Here is a 24,337-nt window from a genome sequence, read left to right as displayed (position 1 = left end):
ATTAGAAGGTCAGATTAGAAATTTTAATATCCAAGTAATAGGAGTTCCATAAAGAGAGAAGACAGTGGAGAGGAAGAAATCATCAATAAACTCATCAAGAAAATTTCTCAAACACAAAGACATGGCATCCAGTACAAAGGAAGAAGAACTAAGGCACATAATTGTGGAATTTCAGAATGTCAGGAACCAAAAGAAAATTTTACAAGCTTCCAGAGACAGCTATTAAGTAGCTTTGCAATTCTTAGCAGGAACATTGGGAGAAAGAAGATAATGAAGTAATGCCATCATTCTGAAGGTAAAGGAAGTTCAACCCAGAATTCTATACCCAGCCATAGTATCAATCAAGTGAGAGGAAACTTTCAGACACCCAAGAGCTCAGAAATGTTAAGTCCCATACGCTCATTGTAAAGAATTTATTGAAGAATATGCTCTACCGAAGTGGGAAAAAAAGAGGAACAAGGAAGACATAGCATTCAGAACAGAAGAGACCCAACACAGAGGACTATGAAAGGAAATCTCAGGAAGCCAGCTGTGCACCACAAGTAGTGGGCCACCAGTCCAGATTGGAGCAGTGTGACTCAAAACTCAGACATACTGAGGGTAGTTATCTCCAAGACATCCGGGCAAGCCTGGTCTGATTTCCACCTGGGTTTGGTTTGTTTCCACCACAGACTGATATCATCCCTTCTCTCAACTTTCGCTGCCTGGTTCAGCTGAGGGCATCCTTTTTATCCCCGAGAAGTGTTAGTTTTGACCTACTCCTAAGAGCTGGAATAGCCTTAGGCAAGCTGAGAAATAAACATAATGGGCAGCTCACTTCCTCTCCTCATACTGCCACTGCACATTCAGTATCTGACTCACACCAGCCCTACAACAGCCTCCAACTATAGCGAGCCCTGTATTTCCCAGGACTCATTCATGGCCTTGTCACTGACTTCCTAGAAAACTGAAACCAAATTCACTGCCATTGAGTTGATTCTGACTCATACTGACCCTACAGGACAGAATAGAACTGCCCCACAGAACTGCCAAGGCTGTAATCTTTACAGAAGCAGACTGCCTGCCACGTCTTTCTCCTGCAGAGCATCTGGTGGGTTCAAACCACTGACCTTTCAGTTAGCAGCCGAGTGCTTTAACCACTGCACCACCAGGGCTCTGACTTCCCAGAAGAGGCCCTTACACACTCCCAGGGAAGGCAAAGCCAGACCATGCCCCTGAGACCCTGTTCAGCTTCCCTGCTCCAGGGAGCCTTCATCTAAAAAAAAGCAACATAGTCCATTCCTTACTCAGCCATGTTAGTGTATTTGTTGTTGTGTGCCAGTCAGTCAATTTCGACTCATAGCAACCCCATGTGACAGAGTAAAACTGCCCCCTAGGATTTCCTAGGCTGTAATTACAGGGGAAACCCTGGTGGCGTAGTGGTTAAGTGCTAAGGCTGCTATCCAAAGGGTCGGCAGTTCGAATCCACCAGGCGCTCCTTGGAAACTCTGTGGGGCTGCTCTACTCTGTCCTATAGGGTTGCTATGAGTCGGAATCGACTCGACGGCACTGGGTTTTGGTTTGGTAATCTTTACAGGAGCAGATCACCAGGTCTTTCTCCTGTAGGGTCCCTGGGTGGGTTCAAAATGCCAACCTTATGTTTAGCAGCCAAGCCAATGGGCCACCAGGGCTCCTTGTTTGTGAATACTACTGTTTTTCAAAAGTCAGTAATACATTGTTTAGGAATTTGCTCTAAAACATGCTAAAACTATAAAGAAAATCAAAGGAATAATTAACACAGAAGTGAGGTTAGTGGTTACCTCGGGCAGATGCAGCTGAGGGAGAGCACTGGTACTGTGGTGCAGCTGTTAAGCGCTCAGCTGCTAACCAAAGGTTGTCGGCTTGAACTCATCAGCAGCTCCTTAGGAGAAAAGACCTGGCAATCTCTCCCGTAGAGATTACAGCCTAAGACACCCTATGGGGCAGTTCTACTGTGTCACATAGGATCACTATGAGTCAAAATTGATTCGATGGGACAACAACTGGTACTGGGAACATGCTATTTCTGAACCTGGGTGATGGGAACATGTTTAAACCATACACATATGAATTATATACTCTTCCATAGGCGTGGTGCACTTCCTGATTAAAAAAAAAAAAAAATGTTTAAGCTAATTGTGACTGAGCCAAGCAACTCAGAACTCAGTCTGACACTTCAGTCCTATCAACTTCAGCAGTTGCATGAGTCAGATGGACAGCTGGTATACCAGCTGATGTTACCAGCCTGAGGTTTCTTAACTACTGTTATGCCCAACTCAGCAGGTTTACCACTTTATGTCAGAGAGGGACAAACACAAGCTTTGGAATCAAAGAGGCCTGGATTCAAATTCTAGCTGGATCACTTCTCTTACAAACTCTGGTCTGTTAGTAATTACTAAGTCCAGTCCCTTAGTATTCTCCTGCAATCCCAGATGGGTGATCTGGGCAATTTCTCCATTGTTAAGTGGAGACGATAATACCTTGGAAGGTGTGACTTAAATGAGAAAACACATGTAAAGGACTGAGCACAGTACCTGGCACACAGCAGGCACTCATTCAATAAATGATGGCAATGGATATTTTAGGATTCAGTGCTTTATTCTGCATTTTATTTCATTCCACAGCATTTTTAGCCCCAGTGTGTCAGAATCAACTTGATGGCAATGGATTTGGTTTTGGAGTTAATGTGCAATTCATGACAACCATCTCCTTACAGGCAATTTTAAAAGGCCAGTATATGACAGCATACAAGGCCATCCTCGATTGGGGGTGTATTAGTTGGACATACCACAAGGCTGCCCGCAGAGCCACTGAACCATAAATTCAGCCACCCAGGGAAGGTCATCGAAGCAGAAAATCACAGAGTGCCAAAGCTCAAAGAAAATTCAGAGAGCTAGATTCTAAAATCTTAATTCTTGGCAAGTCCAGTACCTCAGTAATCTCCTACAATCCTCAAATCCCTTGAACACCATCGTTTATACCTACTTAGCTCAGTCCCAGCTCTCAATCTCTGCTTTTGCTGTCTGCCTAGCCCTTTCTTAAGGTAGATTCTAAGCTAGCTAAAATTCAGCCTTTCTTCTTTCTAATATAAGCATTTAAGTTTATAAATTTCCCTCTATAAACTGCTTTAGCTGCATCCCATAAAATTTTTTTTTATTAACTTTTATTGAGCTTCAAGTGAACGTTTACAAATCAAGTCAAACTGTCACATATAAGTTTATATACACCTTACTCCGTACTCCCACTTGCTCTCCCCCAATGAGTCAGCCCTTCCAGTCTCTCCTTTCGTGACAATTTTGCCAGCTTCCAACTCTCTCTATCCTCCCAACCCCCCTCCAGACAGGAGATGCCAACACAGTCTCAAGTGTCCACCTGATACAAATAGCTCACTCTTCATCAGCATCTCTCTCCTACCCACTGTCCAGTCCCTTTCACGTCTGATGAGTTGTCTTCGGGAATGGTTCCTGTCTTGGGCCAACAGAAGGTTTGGGGACCATGACTGCCGGGATTCCTCTAGTCTCAGTCAGACCATCAAGTATGCTCTTTTTGTGAGAATTTGGGGTCTGCAACCCACTGATCTCCTGCTCCCTCCGGGGTTCTCTGTTGTGCTCCTTGTCAGGGCAGTCATCTGTTGTGGCCGGGCACCAACTAGTTGCATCCCATAAATTTTGATAAATTATATCATCACTACTGTTTACCCATTGCTGTCAAGTTAATTCTGACTCACAGTGACCCTACAAGACATTGCAGAACTGCCCCATAGGGTTTCTAAGGCCGTAATCTTTACAAAAGCAGACTGCCACATCTTTCTCCCACAGAGCAGCTGGTGGGTTTGAACTGCTGACCTTTCAGTTAGCAGCCAAGTGCCTAACCACTGTGGCACCAGGGCTCCTCATTATTGTTTAATTCTGAATATTTACTGATTACTATAATCATTTCTTCTTTGTTATCGTTAGGTACTATCAAGTCGGTTCCAACTCTTACCGATCCTATGTACAACAGAACAAAACACTGCCTGACCCTGTGCCATGTTCACGATTGTTGCTATGTTTGAGCCCATTGTTGCAGCCACTGTGTCAATCCATCTCGTTGAGGGTCTTCCTTTTTTTCACTTACCCTCTACCTTACTAAGTATGATGTCCTTCTCCAGGGACTGGTCCCTCATGATAATATGTCCAAAGTACATGAGACAAAGTCTCACCATACTAGCTTCTAAGGAGCATTCTGGCTTTACTTGTTCCAAGGCAGATTTGGTCATTCTTCTGTCAGTCGTGGTATATTCAATATTTTTCGCCAGCACCATAATTCAAAGGCATCAATTCTTCTGTCTTCCTTATTCATTGTCTAGCTTTCATATGCATGTGAGGTGACTGAAAATACCATGGCGTGGAACAGGCACGCCTTAGTTCTCAAACTGACATCTTTGCTTATTAACATTTTAAAGAGGTCGTTTGCAGCAGATCTGCCCAATGCAATATGTCATTTGATTTTTTGACTGTTGCTTCTATGGGCACTGATTATGAATTCAAGTAAAACGAAATTCTTGTCCACGTCAAAATTTTCTCTGTTTATCTCATTTTTTTTTTCTCATCGATCCAAATGCTTGCTCTATTCATGCCCTGTCTCCTCCAAGCCCCAGAGATCTAGCTACCTTCTCTAAATCCCTTCTGAGCATCCAGACCAGATCACACTGCTGAACATTTGATCTAAGACGACTAGACACAATCTCCTAACTTCTCCCATGTGGGCTGATTCGACCCCTCCAATAGATCAAGAGACATCAAGGTAGGTACACTAACTAACATGTCTTCTGTAATCCCCTCGGGGCCAGGCTCAAGGAGATGGTGCTGAGGCTATAACGGCAGGTTTCAAGTGCACTATGGAGCCCCAGCAGTGCATTGGTTAAGCACTCGGCTGCTAACTGAGAGGTTGGTGGTTTGAACCTACCCAGAGGCTCTGCATAAGAGCCTGGAGATCTGCTTCCATAAGGATTGTAGCCTAGGAAACCCTGTGGGATAGCTCAACTCTGTCACATGGGGTGGCTATGAGTTAAAACAGACTTGACCACACCTAACAACAACAATAACAATTAACAGGGACCATACCATGTCTACTCTACAAATACTCAGCCACCTTGAGCAAGTTTTAAGACAATCTTGCAGGTAGATTGACTTATTCCATCAGCCTGATCTAGGATTACCTAGACTCACTTGAACACCAAGTATATTAAAAAAAAAAAAAAAAACTAGAAAGCCCATTCTAACACAGCCATGTCATTCCAACTCATTCATTTATTTATTCAAGAATTCATTTATTTAATCAACAAATATTTATCATGGACTTGCTTTGTGTAAGGTACGCTGAAAGCAAAAAAAAAAAAAATCTTAAAGACAGATTCTGGCACATAGGAGGCACTTAATAGATTCTTCCTGAATGAATGAATAACTAATGAGAAATGAATGAGTCGTGCCAGCAGGTGCAGCAGCGGCCCTCCCATTCAATACTGTGAGCTTGCCCAAAGCACTTCTCTGGGCCTGTGTCCCAGTCTGTAAAGTGGGATGTTAATTCTTACTCCATTAGCATCCCAGGAGGCCTGGAGATCACTGATGTAAAGGGTGTTCAGGCAAAAATAAAACGAAGAGTTTTAAAAACACCAACAGACACTTTTTCTGCTCTTGTGGTCTCTGCTGCATCGTCTGCTGAATGTCTATGGTCTAATGCAATCTCGTATCAGAAGTCCTATGTGGACATTTAAACTATATTAGCACACAGTGGGCCATATTAATTATTAAAAATGGATTTAACATAATGAAGCGGTATAATCTGCCGAGAGGTTAATTTAAAACAGGCGGCAATAAAGTGTGCAAGTACAGGCTGTCACTCATAACAGAAATAATAGCAGCCAATCCAAATGAATATTTACTGTGTGCTCCAAACCCTGGCAGCACAGTGGCTAAGCGCTTGGCTACTAACCAAAAAGCTGACAGTTCAAAGCCACCCAGCAGCTCTGCAGGGGAAAGAACTGGCAATCTCTTTTCACAAAGATTGCAGTCAAGAAAACCCTACGAGGAGATTCTATTCTTTCACATGGGGTCACAATGAGTCAGAACTGACTCAACGGCACGTAACAACTATGTATCCCACCATCCCTCTGTCTGGTTGTTGTACGGTGGTGGCTTGCATGCGTCTGTGATGCTGGAAGCTATGCCAGCAAAATCTGAAATACTATAAGGGTCCCCATGGTGAACAGGTTTCAATGGCATTAGGAAGAAAGACCTGGCAATCTACAACAAAAAAATCAACCAGTGAAAACCTTATGGATCATGGCAGAACACTGTCCCGCCGACTTGCTTGCTCTGGACTCGTCATCAGGAGGGATCAATCGCTGGAGGAGGAGGCCATCATGTTTGGTGAAGCAGAGAGTCTACGAGGGCCTGGGAGATCCTCAGTGAGATGGATTGGCACAAAAGCCACCGCCATGGACTCCACCATGCCAGTGATGTGAGGATGGTGCAGGACCAGACAACACTTCATTCTGTTGTACATGGGGTCGCCATGAGCTGGAGTCAACTCTACGGCAGCTAACGACAACTACGAGCCAGACCCTGTCCTAACCATTACAGGATTGACTCACTGAGTTCTCACAAGAATCTTAGAGGCTAGGTACCATACGACTCTAACTGGTGTCTTACAGACGAGGAAACTGAGAGACAAGAGAGAATAAGGATGGAGAGGTTCCATAGAGACCTGAAGTCAGAGTGGGCTGAGAGACCTGAGCCACTACTCAACAGCCCCTCTCAACAGAAGGGGCCTGCTGCCCATAAGCAAGAGTGACTTCTACCTGCCTGCCTACCTTTTCCGGGGGAATTCCATGGCCCATGGTACCCCACAGGGCTGATGTCCCAAGACCAATTAGTCTTGGGGACTAACCACCCTTTCCCTGTGAATTCTGTGTACCGAGCATGAACGTGCCTTACCCGCTGGGATGACGTGAAGATGGGCAGCCTGATTCCATCACATTCATACTGGCTGACGAAGCCCCGCTCCTGCACCAGGTCCAGCACACCCTCCACGTGACTGTAGAGTCTCCTGACAATGGCTGGCCGGTGACTCTGCAGGTCACGAGCTGGGCAGCGTGAGTGTGGGTCCCAGAGTCCACGCAGCTCGAGGGGCCGGCTGTCGGCCTGGGCCTCCTGAACAGCTGCCATGAGCTGTTCACAGCCCCAAGCCCCCTTATTCCACACCGTGTCCAGGAGTCGCCTGGCCAGGTGAGAGAGGGGCTGGCCCAGGACACTAAGGCTCTCATAATCTTCCCAGGAAAGGACTTCCCAGGACAGCAGCCAGTCCAGGACACCCTCAAAGCCCTCCAGGGACCCCGAGACCAGCAGCCCCACCAGCTGGCTCCTCTTGGCCTGGAAACCCTCCTGCGTGCACATTTCACAACCTGAGGAGGAAAGCAAGGTCAGCACAGGACTTATCCAGAAGCCAGGCAGGTGGCAAGCCAGCCCCAGCCTGAGTCTGAGCCAGCCATGGTTCTCCCCTCAGACATCACCCAATCCAGCCTCCGTTATACGGATGTGCGAACTGAGGTCCAGAGAGGGCAAGAAATTGGCTCAAGGCCCTGTAGGGAGTTTGAAGCTATCAGGAATTAAATCGAGATGGCCTATCTCCCTATTCATGCTTGATCCCTAGCTTAAGTTTAAAAAGACACTTTTGAGTTAATGGAACGGTGTTTCCAAAGGGATTGCAGAATTCATGCTCTTTGATGCAGGGGAAGAGGCTCTGCCATGCTGGTCTGATTCGGGCCACAGCAGCTCTCTCTCCACTAAGGCTGAGATTCATCAGGCACACGCATGGCTGTGAGAATTCATTCAACCCTCCCAACCACTCTGAAGGGGCCCTGGTGGTGCAGCAGTTAAGTGTTTGGCTGCTAACCAAAAGGTCGGCAGTTCAAATCCACCAGCTGCTCCTTGGAAATCCCATAGGGCAGTTCTATTCTGTCCTATAGGGTCACTATGAGTCAGAATCGACTCGACGGCAGTGGGTTTGGTTTGGTTTGTTTTTGTTTTTTAACCACTCTGAGGTGGGTGCTACAAGAAAAAAAACCCAAACCCATTGCTGCGGAGTCAATTCTAATTCATGGTGACCCCATATCTTACACAATAAAACTGTGCTCCATAGAGTTTTCAATTTCTGTAATCTCTATGGAAGCAGGTCACCAGGCCTTTCTGAGGGGCCACTGGGTGGGTTCGAATCACCAACCTGTAGTCGAGCACAAACAGTTTGCAGGACTCAGGGAACTTTAGGTGCTATGATCAGTCCTGTTTTACAGATGAGGAAACTGAGGCACAGAGAGGCTAAGTTGACTCGTTCAAGGGCTCAGACAAGGTGGAGCTAGGATTTGAACTTAAGCAGCATGACTCCAAACACATGCCTTTAACTACGTTATATTTGAGCTCCCCACAGGGTCCCCCCAGCCCACTCCTGCACTCTGCTACCCTGAGGGGCAGACCCAGAACATTGCTCGGCCCTCAGATCCTGGATTCTGGGACTCTGAGGGGGAAGTGACTTCTAGGAGCAGAGAAAATCTCAGCACCTGGACCTTTCTGCCACTGTCACAGGGTCCAGGGACAAAGAGTTGGTGCTGTGCCCAGAGAAGATGAAAGTGAAAGCACGCAGGATGGAAAACTCAAGGGAGGTCTGCTTATTTTATAAATCAGGGACATTCTGAGACACTCAAACCCTCTACGAAGCGTGCAGCAGACGCCAAGTGGCTTGGGGATTTCGCCTCTTCTTGTTGGTTGTTTATGTGTCTCCCCATGCTTGGCCCAAGACGGAGCCTAGATCTTACTCATCCTGACATCCCTGAGCCCAGCATAGGGCTGGGCCCAGCCCAGGCCTCTGGGAATGTTCACAAATCCAAAATCCACAGAGGAGGTGAGGGGCTGGAACACTGTGCGCTTCCTCATATGCTGGCCAAGGTAAACAGAAGGAGACATCTCCAACTCAGAATGCTGCCAACACATAGGCTGGAGGGCTGGTGTGGGCCTGATGGGAAAACTGAGGCAGCGAGGCTACCTGCGTGTCTGGCAGAGTGGGAGGGATGGTTTCCTCACTGCGGGGGCCGCTGCAAACCAGAAACTAAAGTCGGGCTCCCTGTCCAAGCAGGCTGCCTCCCTGTGCCCACTGCCCAGCAGAGGAGCCACAAGTGGGGGTAGGGGAGGGAGAGGTGGGCAGGGCAGGAAGAGCTCTGGGCTTGGCCTGCAGTGGTTCTCAGCCAGGAACATGCACAGCCCCCACTGCCAGCCCTGCTCAGGACCTAGGGACAATACCCGTGGCCTGGAGTATACGCGTGCAGAATGTCCATATCTCTTACCCAGACGACTCCTTTTCTTTCCTGGGCACCCTCTCTCCACGACCACCCATTAAGCTTGGGGGAACATCAGGGCCAAGCTGTCCGTGGGCAGGTCTTGAGCTGGACTGACAGGCCTGGATCTGTCCACAGACCCCACCACTGGGGAGACCCCGAACAGATGGACCAGAAGTCAGGGTTGGCTGGGCAACCATCCAGAATGAGGTTATTCTCAGCAGTTCTGACACAGAGGCTTGTGCATCCGCCATCACCCTCGCTGAGAAACCTCACCAGCGATGTGAGACACACCCACAGATGTCCCCCGCCCCACACACCCACAGGGGGACATGCTGAGAGTCACTGGGCCTCTTCCCAAACACACCAATTTGGGGGCAGCTTACAGAGGCTCTAGCCACAACCCACTCAGGGTAGTGATGTCAGGGCTCTGTTGTCACAGTCATCAGAGACTAGAAGGGAGGGATAGGTCCTAGACATGAGGCCTGACATTCTGTCCTCCCATCAGCAGATGGAAAGTCCCATCTCTGTCCCAGCCTTCTTCCAGAAACCTCAGAGTAGGAAGAATCCCCGAGGATCAACTCAGCCAGCCCCCTGACCCCAAACAGGCGTTGTCTTGTCTCATGGTAAACATCCGGGGAGGAGGACCTGACATTGTTGCAATCCTCACTAACTAAATCAGGAAGTTCTTCATAATGTCTAGCTTAAGTTTTTCCTGCTTCCCTTTAAATTGGGAAAAGGAAAAAAGATGTTCACCCACCACTTATTTCATAAAGGCTGTCCCTAAAATCCTGTCCCTTCCCTTCCTCTCTTCAGATTAAACAAATCAGTCTATGTCCACTGTCTTCTTATTTGCTTCATTCACAACTTTGGAGTCATTACTGCCCTTCCTCAAGGAAAGTGATCACTTGCCCTTCAGTTGATTCCGACTCATGGTGAGCCCATGTGTGTGCAGTAGAAACGCTCCATGGGGTTTTCAAGGCTGTGATCTTTTGGAAGCAGATTGCCAAGCCTGTCTTCCGAGGCACCTCTGGGTGGGTTTGAACTGCCGGCCTTCAGTTAACAGTCGAGCACGTAACCATTTGTGCCACCCAGGGAAAGTGAGGCTTGTGCAAAGAAAGGGCAGAGGGGCACTTTCTTGCTGGAACACAGGGTCAAGCCAAGGGAGTGGCCCTTGGGGACCCGTCCTTGTCCCCATGCCCAGTCCTCGGCCCTGGCACTGCCATCCTTCCTGAGACCGCAAGGCAGGCCTGGGTTTCTCTGGGGCCATGTGCCAGTTACAGCACTGAAATCCTAGCCCACTGCAGATGGGAGAGGAAGGGAGGGCCCGGGAAGCCCACTTCTGAGCTAGGCTGGCTCTCAGCGGGGTCCACATCTCCGCTGGGGTACTGGGCCCACCTCCTTACCTCCTCCAGACACCCTCCATTCTCTGTCCTCTTCACCCAGCTTCTCTCTCTAGAACACCATTTCTGAGTGGTCCTAGACAGACTATAATTTCTCCCATCTTAAAAGTAAAGCCCCTCGTCCTTTCAGCCACAGTCCCACCTCTCTGTCCCCTGTGCAGCAGGACTCCTAGGCAGTAGTTTGTATGACTTTTCCAAGTCCTCACCTCCCATGCATTCTGATAGATCTTTCGCCCCACCCCTTCCCCAGGCTGCTGTTGCCAAGGTCACCAGTGATGCCACCCTGCTCATGTCTCAGCCCTCTTTTCTCGCTCGCTCTGCCCAGGGTATTTGCCCAATTGTATCCTCACTAGCATCCAGGACACTCCACCCTCTGGGTTTTCCTCGCACCTCACTAGCTGCTTTTTCTCAGTCTCCTTAGCTGGATGCTAAAGTCCGGGAGAGTTGTGAATTTGTAATCTCTTCTCCAGGTATCACTGTCTCTCTAAGTGAGCTCACCTGATCTTATAGCTTTAAATATCAGCTACATGGTGATGGGAGCCCTGATGGTGCAGTGGTTAAGAGCTTGGCTGCTAACCAAAAGGTCAACAGTTTGAATCCACCAGCTGCTCCTTGGGAACCCTACGGGGCAGTTCTACTCTGTCCTATAGGATCACTATGAGTTGGAATTCACTCGATGGCAATGGGTTTGGTTGGGTTTTCATGATGATGGGCCTGGTGGTGCAGTGGGTAAGCACTCGGCTGCAGTTCGAATCCACCAGCCAGCTTTGGAAACCCTATGGGGCAGTTCTGCTCATTCGTATAGAGTCGCTGTGAGTCGGAATCAACTTGACGGCAACAGGTTTGGTTTATATGGTGATATGAGTTCCTGGGTAGTGCAAACAATTAAGTGCTTGTCTGTAAACAGGAAGATTGGTGGTTTGAGTCAACTGAGATGTGCCTCAGAAGAAAGGCCTGGTGGCCTTCCAAACAGTCACTGAAAACCCTGTGGAGCACAGTTCTACTCGGACACACACAGGGTCACCATGAGTCAGTCTACTCAACAGCAAGTGGTTGGGGTTTATATAGTAATGATGCCCCAAATTTTATTTCCCGACTGCCTGCTAGACATCTTCAGATAGATGTCTAATCAGTATCTCAAATTCTAAAAATACAAACCAGATTCCTGATCTCCCTCTAAAGAGCTCCTGCCACCAGCTTCCCCATCTGTTGATGGCAGCTCCAAACTTCCAGGTACTTCAAGCCAAAAACCTCGGCATCTTCCTTGACTGCACCCTTTCTCTCACACCCCATATCCTATTAACCCTAATGTCAAAAGAGATCCCAAATCTGAAAATCTGGTAATTTCTCACCACTGCTATGCTGCACCCTAAGCTCCATGGCCTCGCCTCTGAATAGCAGCTGGGGTCGCCTCGCTGGTCTTCCCCTCTGCCCTCACCGCCCTGGTCTATCCTCCCCCCCACAGCCAGGTAAACCAGCTAAACCCTAAGTTAGAGCAGCTGCCTCCCTGCTCCAGTGGCCTCCGTCATATTCAGGGTACAAAGCAACACCCTTACAGTGACCTTCCAGCCTTACACATTGGACGCCCCCTCTCCCAACCCTCTTGAACTTATTTCCTACTAATCCCCCTCCCCCACTCTGCTCCAGCCAGCCACACACACTGGCCTCCTTATTTCTAGAACAAGCCAGGCTTGCTCCCTCCCATCATGCTTCTGCCTCAGGGCCTTTGCACATGCCCTCCCTCCCCCCAGAGATCCACAGAGCTCACCCCTCACCTTCTCCAAGGCTTTGCTCAGTGGCCACTGTCTTGAAGAGGCCTTCCCCAACTACGCTATCTAAAACTGCAATATCCAAGCCCAGCACCTCCTGACCCTCTTTCCTGCTTTGTTTTCTCCGTAGGACTTCTCACCACCTGACACACTATGTATGGACTTATTTGATCGTTGCCTGACACACTCCTGGAATGTGAACTCCGCGAGGAACGGGGAGTTTTGTCTGTGTGCTTCATTGCTATATCCCCCATGTCTCATTCAGTGCATCAATAAGGATTTTTTGAATGAATGGGTGACTTTACTTTGCAAGGTTCCAGGAGGCACAGGTGGGACCCAGGTGGAAGCCGCACCCTGCAGATTTTGGCTAAATGTCAGGAGAGCCGCAGGACTCAGAAAAGGCACCTTGTAAGTAGGGAGCTCCCCGCCACCGGCATGTGCCACAGAGGCTGGGCCAGCACTCAGCTGGGATTCTGCACTTGGTGGGCGGGGCTGGAGGCCACAGTGAGCTAAGGTCCTTTCTGCCTCAGATCCCAATACACCAAGAGGCAAAGGGGCCTTGAGTGACCAGCAAACCAGCAGAGTGATAGGAGAAGGGTCGTGGGAGTGCCTCTCCAGTCTCTTTCACCAAGGGCCAAGTTAGGGGTACAGTAGCGGTGCTGGGGAAGGCTTTTGCCCTCTGTGCAACAAGGACCTTGGAGGAGGCTAGGCCACAGCCCATGGGGAGACAGAAGCTTTGGGCAGGGAGATGTCACAGGGCTGGGAGACAGCAAGAGAGGCAAGGGCAGACTCAGAGCCAGGGGTCCAGCTGCCAGCCCTCCTCCAGCTAAGGGAGACCCTCCCCAGGGGAGCTGGGGAGGCTTTTTTAGTTTGTGGGAAAGCTGGTAGGACCGGATGGCTGCTCCACCAACACAGCGGCAGAGGGGAGGGCATATGGCAGAGGGGAGGGCTCTGGACAAGCCTGGAGTGGGCCTGTCTGGGCAGGGGTGGGGGATGAACTGGGGTCTCACACCCACGGAAGGGGGTGGGGCAGAGGACGCAGGGACTCTTACGAGAACTAAAGAGCCCAAGGAGGTGTTAGGGAGCAGCTAGGCAGACTCACAAACACTCACAGGCTTGGTAAAGTTGGGGAAACTGAGGCCCAGAAAGAGGAAAGGACTGGGCAAAGAGTGGCCCCCACTGAGACCTGAAGCTGTTTCTGATTCCCATACCCAAGCGGGGCCCTGTGCCTCTGGCCTTCACATCCTCCCGCCCACCAACCACGCGACTCCCCAAGTCAGCTGGTCCCCTAATCTCAAAGGTTCCTGGGGGCTCTCGGACGTCCTCTGTAGCCGCAGACCGCCTGGGGGCTCCCCGCCCTGGAGACGCCTCCTTTCCTTCCGCCCCCCATCTACTCCTCAGAGCTCACCAAGGGGAAACCGAGGCAGCCCCTCTACAAACCCAAAGGCTGGGACGGCTCTGGAGCCAGGTGTCAGACTCGGGAGGCGGGATCCTCGGCGCCCACCGTCTCCCCGCCGCCCAGGTGTTGGGCGCAGGTGCGCAGGTAGCGCGCCCTGAGCCAGCACTCACCGCAAAGCCGCCGGTGCCCGGTTCCTCGACCCCGGCCTGGGCCACGATTCCGGCTTCGGTTCGGGCTCAGGCTGCGCGGGCGCCCGGCTCCGCCCCTGCGCTCCCCACTCCGCCCTCCTCGGCCCGAGCGGGCCGCACCCCCTGGGAGTGCCCGCCTCCCCGCCGGCAGGAGCTCACCTAGGCTGGGTGACTGACACCGGCTGGGAGAGCCGGCCAGCGTGTATCTCTCTTCCGTCACATTTGAACTAGGAGACGGACGAGGGAGTCTTGGAACACCCCTCCAACGCGCGCGCACCCACACACATACACAGTCTCACAAATGCAGTCACACACACACTCTCCCCCCACACAGAAACACACTGTCCCACACACTCGCTTACACACTCTTACAAACACATAGTCACACACACTCGCCCACACACACTGCCTCTCTCTGTCTCTCACACACACACACACACACACACACACACACACGGTGGTATCCTGTGAAATGAAAAGCTGTTGGTGTCAGTATTAATCAGTGCACCTTCAGGCAGTCAGTAAGTCCAAAAGAAAGAAGAGTCAGTAAGTCCACAGCCATCTAAAGCCTTAAAATTGCAAAGCTCAGTTCCCTGAACAGCGTTTCCGGAGTGTGATGGGTTACATGTTAGGTGACCCTGAGCCAGGCATGACATAGAAAGGAGTCATGTGACGGTGAAGTTCCTCTTTTTTCATTTTTCTTTCCATCTTTCTGTTTAAGTCCAGGAGAGACATCTCCGTTTAGTGCTCCTTGTCTAACACTGTCTAGTCTCCTCCACTGGCCACAATATCTGACTAGAATTTGATACCGCGGATTTGTTTTCATTAACTGTTTCTCAGAGCAAGTGACCTGGTTTTCCACTTAAGGTATTAATATAAAAGTTCCTTTAAAAACACGTGCATTTGCCCGGCTACCACCCGTGACCATCCTGACAGGGAACACAACAGAGAGTCCCTGACGGAGCAAGAGAAAAGTGGATGCAGAACTCAAGTTCTAGTAAAAAGAACAGACTTAATGGTCTGATTGAGACTGGAGGGACCCCAGAAGACATGGCCCCAGGACTTTCTGATAGCCCCAAACTAAAATCACTCCAGAAGCCAACTCTTCAGACAAAGATTAGACTGGACTATAAGACATAAAATGATATCTGTGAAGTGCATGCTTCTTAGCTCAAATACTTACATGAGACTAAGTGGGCAGTTCCTGTCTGGAGGCGAGATGAGAAAGCAGAAATGGACAGGAGCTGACTGAATAGACACGGGAAATACAGGGTGGGAAAGAGGAGTATGATGGCACATTACAGGGAGAGCAACTAGGGTCACATAACAATGTATGTATAAATTTTGTATGAGAAACTAACTTGAACTGTAAACTTTCATTTAAAGCACAATTAAAAAAAACATGCATTTGGATTTGTAAAAAATGTGAAGTCGATTTAAAGAAATATAATGGAGACAACTAATTTTACAGAGTGTTTACTAGGTGCCAGGCTTTAGTACAAGTATTTATGTATTATATGAATACATAGTTGTTGTTTTAGGCACTGTCTAGTCGGTTCCAACTCATAGCGACCCTACATACAACCAAACGAAGCACTGCCCGGTCCTGTGCCATCCTCACAATCGTTGTTATGCTTGAGCCCATTGTTGCAGCCACTGTGTCAATCCATCTGGTTGAGGGCCTTCCTCTTTTTCGCTGACCCTCTACTTTACCAAGCATGATGTCCTTCTCCAGGGGATGGTCCGTACTGATAACATGTCCAAAGTATGTGAGACGAAGTCTCTCCACCCTTGCTTCTGAGGAGCATTCTGGCTGTACTTCTTCCAAGACAACCATTAGGGAAAAGTAAATCAAAACCACAACGAAATACTACTTGCCCCACTAAGATGACTATAATCAAAAAGGCAGGTAATAGCAAGTGTTGGCGAGGATGTGGAGAAATTGAAACCCTTCTGTGTTGCTGGTGGGAATGTAAAATGGTACAGCTGCTGTACAAAACAGTTTAGCAATTCCTCAAAAAGTCGAATACAGAGTTCCCGTACAACTGAGAGATTCACTCCTAAGTGTATACTCAAGGGAATTAAATACATGTTCACTCAAAAACTTGTACAGGAATGTTCATAGCAGAATTATACTTAATATCAGAAAGTTGGAAACAACTCAAATCTCCATCAACTGATGAATGGATAAACAAAAGGTGGTATATCCATACAGTGGAATACTATTCAGCCATAAAAAAGGAATGAAGTACTGATACACACTACAACATGGATGAACCTTGAAAACATTAAAAGAAAAAAAAAATTTTTTTTTTCTTACACTGAGTAAAAGATACCAGACACATAAGGCCACATATTCTATGTTTCCACTTATATTAAATGTCCAGGTTAGGCAAATCCATAGAGACAGAAAATAGATTAGTGGTTGCCAGAAGATGAGGGTAGTGAGAGTAGGGGGTGACAGCTAATGGGTACAGGGCTTCTTTTTCATGTGATGAAAATATTCTGCAGGTAGTTAATGGTGATGGTTTCACAACCTTGTGGATCCACTAAAAACCACTGAATCGTACGCTTTGAAAAGGTGAACTTTATGGCATATGAATTCTAGCTCCATAAAAAAAGTGGGTTGTCCACCAGGATCAAAGGAGAATGAAAAACACCAAGGTCACAAGATAACCATGAGCCCAAGAGACAGAAACGGCCACATGAACCAGAGACTTACATCATCCTGAGACCAGAAGAACTAGATGGTGCCCGGCCACAACCGATGACTGCCCTGACAGGGAGCACAACAGAGAACCCCTGAAGGAGCAGGAGATCAGTGGGATGCAGACCCCAAATTCTCATAAAAAGACCAGACTTAATGGTCTGACTGAGACTGGAGGAATCCCGGCAGCCAAGGTCCCCAGACCTTCTGTTGGCACAGGACAGGAACCATTCCCGAAGACAACTCATCAGACATGGAAGGGACTGGTCAGCGGGTGGGAGAGAGATGCTGATGAAGAGTGAGCTACTTGTATCAGGTGGACACTTGAGACTGTGTTGGCATCTCCTGTCTGGAGGGGAGATAGGAGGGTAGAGAGGGTTAGAAACTGGAAAAATTGTCACGAAAGGAGAGACTGGAAGGGCTGACTCATTAGGGGGAGATCTCGTAAGTGGGAGTATGGAGTAAGGTGTATATAAGCTTATATGTGACAAACTGACTTGGTTTGTAAACGTTCACTTAAAGCTCAATAAAAATTATTAAAAAAAAAAAAAGTGGGTTGTAAAGTGTTTCGTGTAGTATGCTCCTATTATGTTATCTGTAACATAAACCTATTAATATATGCATTGAAAAATCCAAAAGATTATCCTTTCAAATTCATGGTTGGGTTGTAAGTGGATTTTTTAGCTTTTTATTGTTGTTGTTAACCTGTATTTTATGCTTAACCTGTGTATAGGCATACACCGTTATTGTTGTTGTTGTTAGTTGCTATTGAGTCAATGCTGGCTCACAGCGACCCCATTTGTGCAGAGTAGAACTGCTCCATAGGGTTTTCAAGGCTGTGACCTTTTGGAAGCAGTTCACCTGGCCTGTCTTCCAAGGCAACTCTGGGTGGGTTCAAACTGCCGACATTTCTGCTAGTTGAGCACTTAACTGTTTGTGCCACCCAGCGCCTCCAAGCATGTGTTACTTGCAAAATAATAATCTTCAGAAAGCTTTCTCTTCAATGAGCTAAGGAGCATCTCCCTGGCTGCAGAGCCCTATCCTAGAGATGGCAATTGGGATCCTAGTGACTTTTCTGCCCACAGGTTCTCTGTCCTGGGTACCGGGGGGACAAAGCCTCCGGGCCTGGGCCTTTCCTCTTCTAGGGAAATCTTCTAGGTTGTGACATTTAAAACTCTCCGGGGCGGGGTGGGGGGAAGGTTGGCAGAGGAGCAGGTTTGCCGGCTACCTGTGCACGAGAGCTGCCCCCAGGAGCCAGGACTGTTTCCAGCAGACCCAGGCCCAGAGCCAGCTGCTGCCAACCCAGAAGGTGACCCCAGGCTTGCACTAGGTGACTGTCTCTCTGCCGGTCTCCTGTTCCAGGCAGCCCAGAACAGGCCCCTCCCCACCCACCAGAGTCCAAACTCCTGTACAACCAGGCCCAAATGAGTGAATTTGGGGATGATCTTCCCACTACCCACTCTCAGCCACACCAGCTTCCTTACGGCTCTTGGTATCCCTACCTCTGTGCTTCTACTTGCTCTGTGCCCCAATGGGAGGCAACAGTTGGAAACAGAATGGATTTGGGACTCAAGCAAACCTGGATTTAAATCTCAGTTCTGCCACTTAGCTGTTTGCCCTTGGGCACATTATTTAAGCTCTCTTGGCCTCAGTTTCCATACGGTTAGGAGGGAATAAAAATTCAACATCTTAGATATTGTTATTTATGAGGAGTATATATATATATATATATTAGAACCTGCCATATTTCCTGGCACATACACCAAAACCAAACCTGCTGTTGTCAAGCCAACTCGTGGTGCCCCAGTGTGTTACAGAGTAGAACTGCTCCGTAAGGTTTTCTTGGCTGTTTTTTTAATCTTTTCTGGAAGCAGATCACCAGGCCTTTCTTCCACAGTGCCAGTGGGTGGGTTCACGAAGTGAGCACTAGGAAGTCAAAAGGCAAAAACCAGTTGCTATTCAGTCAATTCTGAATCACGGAGACCCCATCTGTGTCAGAGCAAAATTGCGGCCTAGTGGTGAAGGGCTGCGACTGCTAACCAAGAGAGTGCAGTTCACATCCACCAGGCACTCATGGAAACTCTGTGGGGCAGCTCTACTCTGTCCTATAGGGTCGCTATGAGTCGGAACCGACTCGACGGCACTGGGTAGTGGGTTAAGGTTTTCAATGGCTGATTTTCTGGAAGGAGATCACCAGGCCTCTCTTCTGAGCTACCTCTGGGTGGACTCGAACCTCCAACCTTTTGGTTAGCAGTTGAGTGTGTTAATCATGCGCACCACCCAGGGACTGTTGTTGTTATTAGTTGCCGTCAAGTCGATTCTGACTCATAGCGATCCCACTCAATAATGTGAATAAATTAGCATTTACTGATCATCTACTGTATTCCAGGCACTGTACATCCATTCCTCACATACTCCTCACAACACCTTTACGGAACGCTTAGGTGCAGGAGGCCCTTTAATTTAACCTCATGTTGCAATTAGGGAAACTGAAATTGAGAGCGTGGTAGTGATCTGCCCAGGATCACACAGTGGCCACTTGTCGCCCAAATGGCCTCTTCTCTGCATCCACTCACTCATTCACTCAACACTTTCTTACTGAGCACCTGCTGCGTGCAGGCACTGTGCTAGGGGATGGGGGTGGTGTGCCAATGTCCCTGCCATCGTGGCGTTTGATACGGGCAACAAACAAGTAAACAAAACAATGATAACTCTCCGAAGAGGGGTCAGGGAGAAGGCCGCAGGGAGGAGAGACATTGAAGCTGACCCCAAAGAGTGAGAAAGCGACAGCCCTGGAAAGAACGGAAGGAATCGCAAGGACAGAGCCCAGAGGTGTGCTCGAGGGGGAGAAAGTGGTTTAGGAGGGCTGGTTGTAGCAGTGATGCTGGGAGCGGTGAAAATAAGGTCAGCAAGGGAGGTGAGTGGCAAATCAAGGAGGCCTCTAGGCCCCAGTGAGGTGTTGGGGTTTCCTCTGAAGGTCACGGGAAGCTACTGAATGGTCCAAGCATGGGAGAGACGTGCTCTGACCTTGATTCTAGAAGAGGCACCTGAACTCTGAGATACCAGCATTCCCCTTCCTGACTCCCCAGTGGCCCTGCTCACCACCTGGGTTCAGTGCTGCACTGGGGGATGCCCACTCCTGTGCCCTCTCTCGATGGCAGCAGCCCTTGCCTGCTTTCCTCCACCGTGTGGACCTGTGTGCTGTAGAGGGCACAAGAAGTTACAAGCTGCACAAGTTGTCCACCACTCTGGAACAATGTGGTGTGATCTAGCACAGTTGAAGCTATTCATGCTCTAAGATCCATCAACTTCAACCTCAGAGAAAACACATGCCCTTAGATGCCCAGAGGGTGGCTAAGCATGGCATCTGGTCACTCTGGTCCTACCACGTCCTTTCTCCACAAGCTAGACACCCCCTCCATGTCAGGGGGTTTCCACAGAGGATCTCCTGCCCCCAGAAGAGGAAGCAGAGCCTACCACATGTTCTTCCCCTACGCTTGCTGGCTGCCTGGTGAAGGGGTCACACCAGGCATAGGGCTACAGAGAAGGGCTACAAGTCTCTCCTGGTGTCTCACAGATTCCAGGTCTGCACAGGGCAGGGCAGAGAGTGGGAGAGAAAGTAGGAAAGCTGCAGAACGCTACCCAGAGAGAAGAGAGACAGGGCATTCCAGCCTCGTTGTACACAATGCTAGGCCCTCTGTGACGAAAAGGCAAGTAAGACACTCCCGCTGCACACAAGTGGCTCACCGCTAGCAGGCCAGAGGCACACTATTCATGGTATTCGCCCTGAGCACTGCCCAGAAACAAACTCTTAAGTATGTGGATACTCCTTACGACAGCGATGGCACTGCAGAGCAATGGGATTGGATGGTCATTTCAATAGAAAAGGTCACTAGGTAAGCACGGGGTGGGATTGGAACTCCTACCTCACACCATACACAAAAATCTACTCTAAGTGCATTATTATAGAGCCCAAAATGAGAAAGGCAAAACTATAAAGCTTTTTGCATAGCAGTGATAGCCAGTATTTTTACAGCACTTAATATATACCTATAGAGTCACTATGAGTCGAAATCAACCCGATGGCAATGGGTTTGGTTTGGTTTTTTGGTCATATGTACCAGCAACGCTCTAAGTGCTTTGCACATCTTGACTCATCTAAAGCCTCACAAGCTCCTATGAGGTTGAGGAGGGGCAAATAAAGGAGAAATTGCCGTGACTTTGAGGTATGGTCCTGGCCATAAAGGAAAAGATTGATATGGTCGAATACTTTAAAGTTACAATTCCTTTTCATCAAAAGACCCCATTAAGAGAGTGCACATAAACCTCAAGATGGAAAAGAATATTGAGAAGTGCAAATACCCAAATGAATACACAAAAAAATCTACAAACCATCAAGAAAAGAATCCAATGAGCAATGGACTTGTTCAAGACATTTCACCCAAGAGAGTGGATATAAGGGTGGCAAACAAGCAGCTGAAAAGACACCCAAGATCATCACTCATTAGAGAAATGCAACTTCAAACCATGATTTGTGTCATGAATTGAATTATGTCCCCCCAAAAATGTGCACGTCAATTTGGCTGGGCCATGATTCCCAGTATTATATGATTTTCCTATGTGTTGTAAATCCTGCCTCTACGGTGTTAATGAGGGAGGATGGGTGGCAGTTGTGTTAGTGAGGCAGGACTCGACCTACAAGATTGGATTGTGTCTTGAGGCAATCTCTTGAGATTAAACAAACAAAAAAAAAAGAAGCGAGCAGAGAGATGGGGGGACCTCATACCACCAAGAAAGCAATGCTGGGAGCAGAGCGTGTCTGTTGTACCAGGGGTCCCTGCTCAGAGAAACTCCTAGTCTAGGGGAAGATTGATGAGAAGGCCAACAGAGAGAGAAAGCCTTGCCCTGGAGCTGACGCCCTGAATTTGGACTTTTAGCCTACTTTACTGTGAGGAAATAAATTTCTCTTTGTTAAAGTCATCCACTTGTGGTATTTCTGTTATAGCAGCACTAGATGACTAAGACAATGAGATACCATTGCACATCTAATAGAATGGCTGCAACAAAAAAATACTGGTAATACCACGTGTCGGTAAAGATGCGGAGTAACTGGGCCTCTCACTGCTGGTAGGAAGGCAAAGTAATACAGCCAGTCTGGAAAACAGTGTGTCATGATCTAGTACAGCCGAAGCCATTCATGGTCCAAGATCCATCCATTTTGCCTTGGGAAATATGTAAGGATATTTCCAGCAGCATTAATCATGATGGCCAAAACCGGGCTGTCACCCAAACGTGCATCAAAAAAAAAAAAAAAGATTAAGTAGTGATATCTTCAGATAATGTAACAACCTAACAGTAAAAATGAACAAACTCCAGCTACACAAATAGTATTAACGAATCTTATAAGCATAGTGTTGAATGAAAGAAGCAAGACACCAAAGAGCACCAACAGCATGCATGACTCAGGGAATATAAAATTTAAAAACAAGAAAAGGTAAACTCTACTGTTGTGGAATATATTCATAGGTGGTAAATTTATAAAGAAAAGCAAGGAGGTGACTCCCACAAAAATCGGGAGTGTGATTACCTCTAATGGGGAGGGATCGATCATGCTTAGGAAGAGACACATTGTTATGGATTGAATTGGTCCCTCCAAAATGTGTATCAACTTGGCTAGGACATGATTCCCAATATTGTGTGGTTGTCCACCATTTTGTGATCTGATGTGATCATCCTATGTGTTGTAAATTCTAACCCCTATGATGTTAATGAGGTAGGATTAGAGGCAGTTATGTCAACGAGGCAGGACACAATCTACAGGATGAGGTTGTATCCTGAGTTAATCTCTTTTGAGATATAAAAGAGAGAATCAAGCAGAGAGGAGAGGGACTTCATACCACCAAGAAAGAGCACCGGAAGCAAAGCGCCTCAAAGTCCCTATGCCGAGAAGCTCCTAGACCAGGGTAAGATTGATGACAAGGACCTTCCCCCAGAGCCTACACAGAGAGGAAGCCTTCCCCTAAAGCCAACACAGAGAGGAAGCCTTCCCCTAAAGCTGGCACCCTGAATTTGGACTTTCAGCCTCTGAAACTGTGAGCGAATAAATTCGTGTTTGTTAAAGCCATCCACTTGTGGTATTCCTGTTTTAACAGCACTAGATAACTAAGACAGAATTTGGTACCAGGAGAATGGGGCACTGCTCTAACAGGTACCTAAAATGTGGAGGTGGATTGGAAACTGTGACTGGGTAGGGCCTGGAAGAGTTTTAAAGCGTCTAATAGTAAAAGCCTAGATTGCCCTGAAGAGACTGTCGGTGGAATTATGGACATCAAAGACAATTCTGCTGAGGGCTCAGAAGGAAGCAAAGAGAGCTGTAACCCCAGAGATGGCACAGACGATGAGAAACGGCAGAGAAACGGCAGAGAAATGGCAGCAGCAGAATGAGGAAACTGGCAAGAGATGGTGTGGGAACCAACCTAGGGAGCAAGAGAGGTGAGGGCTTTCAGGCTGGAGGCTTTCTGGCAGAATAGGGTGTGTCGTGGATTGAATTGTGTCCCCCAAGAATATGTGTCAACTTGGTTAAGCCATGATTCCCAGTATTCTGTGGTTGTCTTCCATTTTGTGATTGTAATTCTATGTTGGGTGGGATTATAACAGCCTTACTAAGGTCATATCCCTGATCCAATGTAAAGGGAGTTTCTCTGGGGTGTGGCCTGCACCACTTTTTATCCTACAAGAGATAAAAGGAAAGGGAAGCAAGCAGGGAGCGGGGACCTCATACCACCGAGAAAGCAGTGCCAGGAGCAGAGTACGTCCTTTGGACCCAGGTTTCCTGTGTGGAGAAGCTCCTAATCTAGGGGAAGATTGAGGACAAGGGCCTTCCTCCAGAGCCCACAGATAGAGAAAGCCTCCCCCTGGAGTTTATGCCCTGAATTTAGACTTCTAGCCTACTTCAAGTGAGGAAATACGTTTCTCTTTGTTAAAGCCATCCACTTGTAGTATTTCTGTTACAGCAGCACAAGAAGACTGAGACAGAATTCGATATCTAGAGAGTGGGGTACTGCTCTAACAGATACCTAAAATGTGGAAGGAATTTTGAAACTGTGAATGGATAGAAGACTCACAAGGAAGTGAGGAGAGCTTTTAACACCAGAGAAGGCACAGTTGGTGAGAAACAGCAACAGAGGACCAGCTGCAGCAGAACCAGGAGACCTGCACCAGATAGCACTAGAGCCGACCCACAGAGCCAGAGAGTTAAGTGCCTTCCAGTTGAAGTTTATTGGAGGAGTGGGGTGCCTCCGGGCACTTATCGGTGGAGCTGCAGAGCTTTGGAATGCTTGCCCCAGCAGGCCAGATGCAGGCATGAGGCCCAAGGGCCAAGAGACCAGGAACACGGAAAGATGAGCTGCCTCAATCTCAAAAGGTATGGCCACGACCTCTGGGCTTTCAAAGGGTGGAACCACGGCCTCTGGTGTTTCTAAGGGGG

General features: G+C 48.2%; 1 protein-coding gene across 3 annotated transcripts in view; it reads right to left on the bottom strand.

Moving 5' to 3' along the window:
• NOD2 (nucleotide binding oligomerization domain containing 2) overlaps positions 1 to 14,354 on the bottom strand; it is a 45,585-nt gene extending 31,231 nt beyond the window's left edge. For 2 of the 3 annotated variants that reach the window (XM_049864421.1, XM_049864424.1), the window contains exons 1-2: positions 14,127 to 14,205; positions 6,996 to 7,462 (exon numbers count right to left, since the gene is read on the bottom strand). In XM_049864421.1, coding sequence (XP_049720378.1) covers positions 6,996 to 7,454 — 459 coding nt within the window. In that variant the 5' untranslated portion in view covers positions 7,455 to 7,462; positions 14,127 to 14,205. Of the gene's footprint in view, positions 1 to 6,995; positions 7,463 to 14,126; positions 14,206 to 14,303 lie in introns of those variants that run through there. The other variant, XM_049864422.1, reaches the window with a different exon arrangement.
• Between the last annotated feature and the right edge of the window lie 9,983 nt (positions 14,355 to 24,337).

Source organism: Elephas maximus, chromosome 21 (assembly GCF_024166365.1).
Source record: "Elephas maximus indicus isolate mEleMax1 chromosome 21, mEleMax1 primary haplotype, whole genome shotgun sequence".
In the NCBI taxonomy this organism is placed as follows: domain Eukaryota; kingdom Metazoa; phylum Chordata; class Mammalia; order Proboscidea; family Elephantidae; genus Elephas; species Elephas maximus.
The sequence above is the reverse complement of the archived record's forward strand: the minus strand, read 5'-3'. Positions and strand labels throughout refer to the sequence as shown.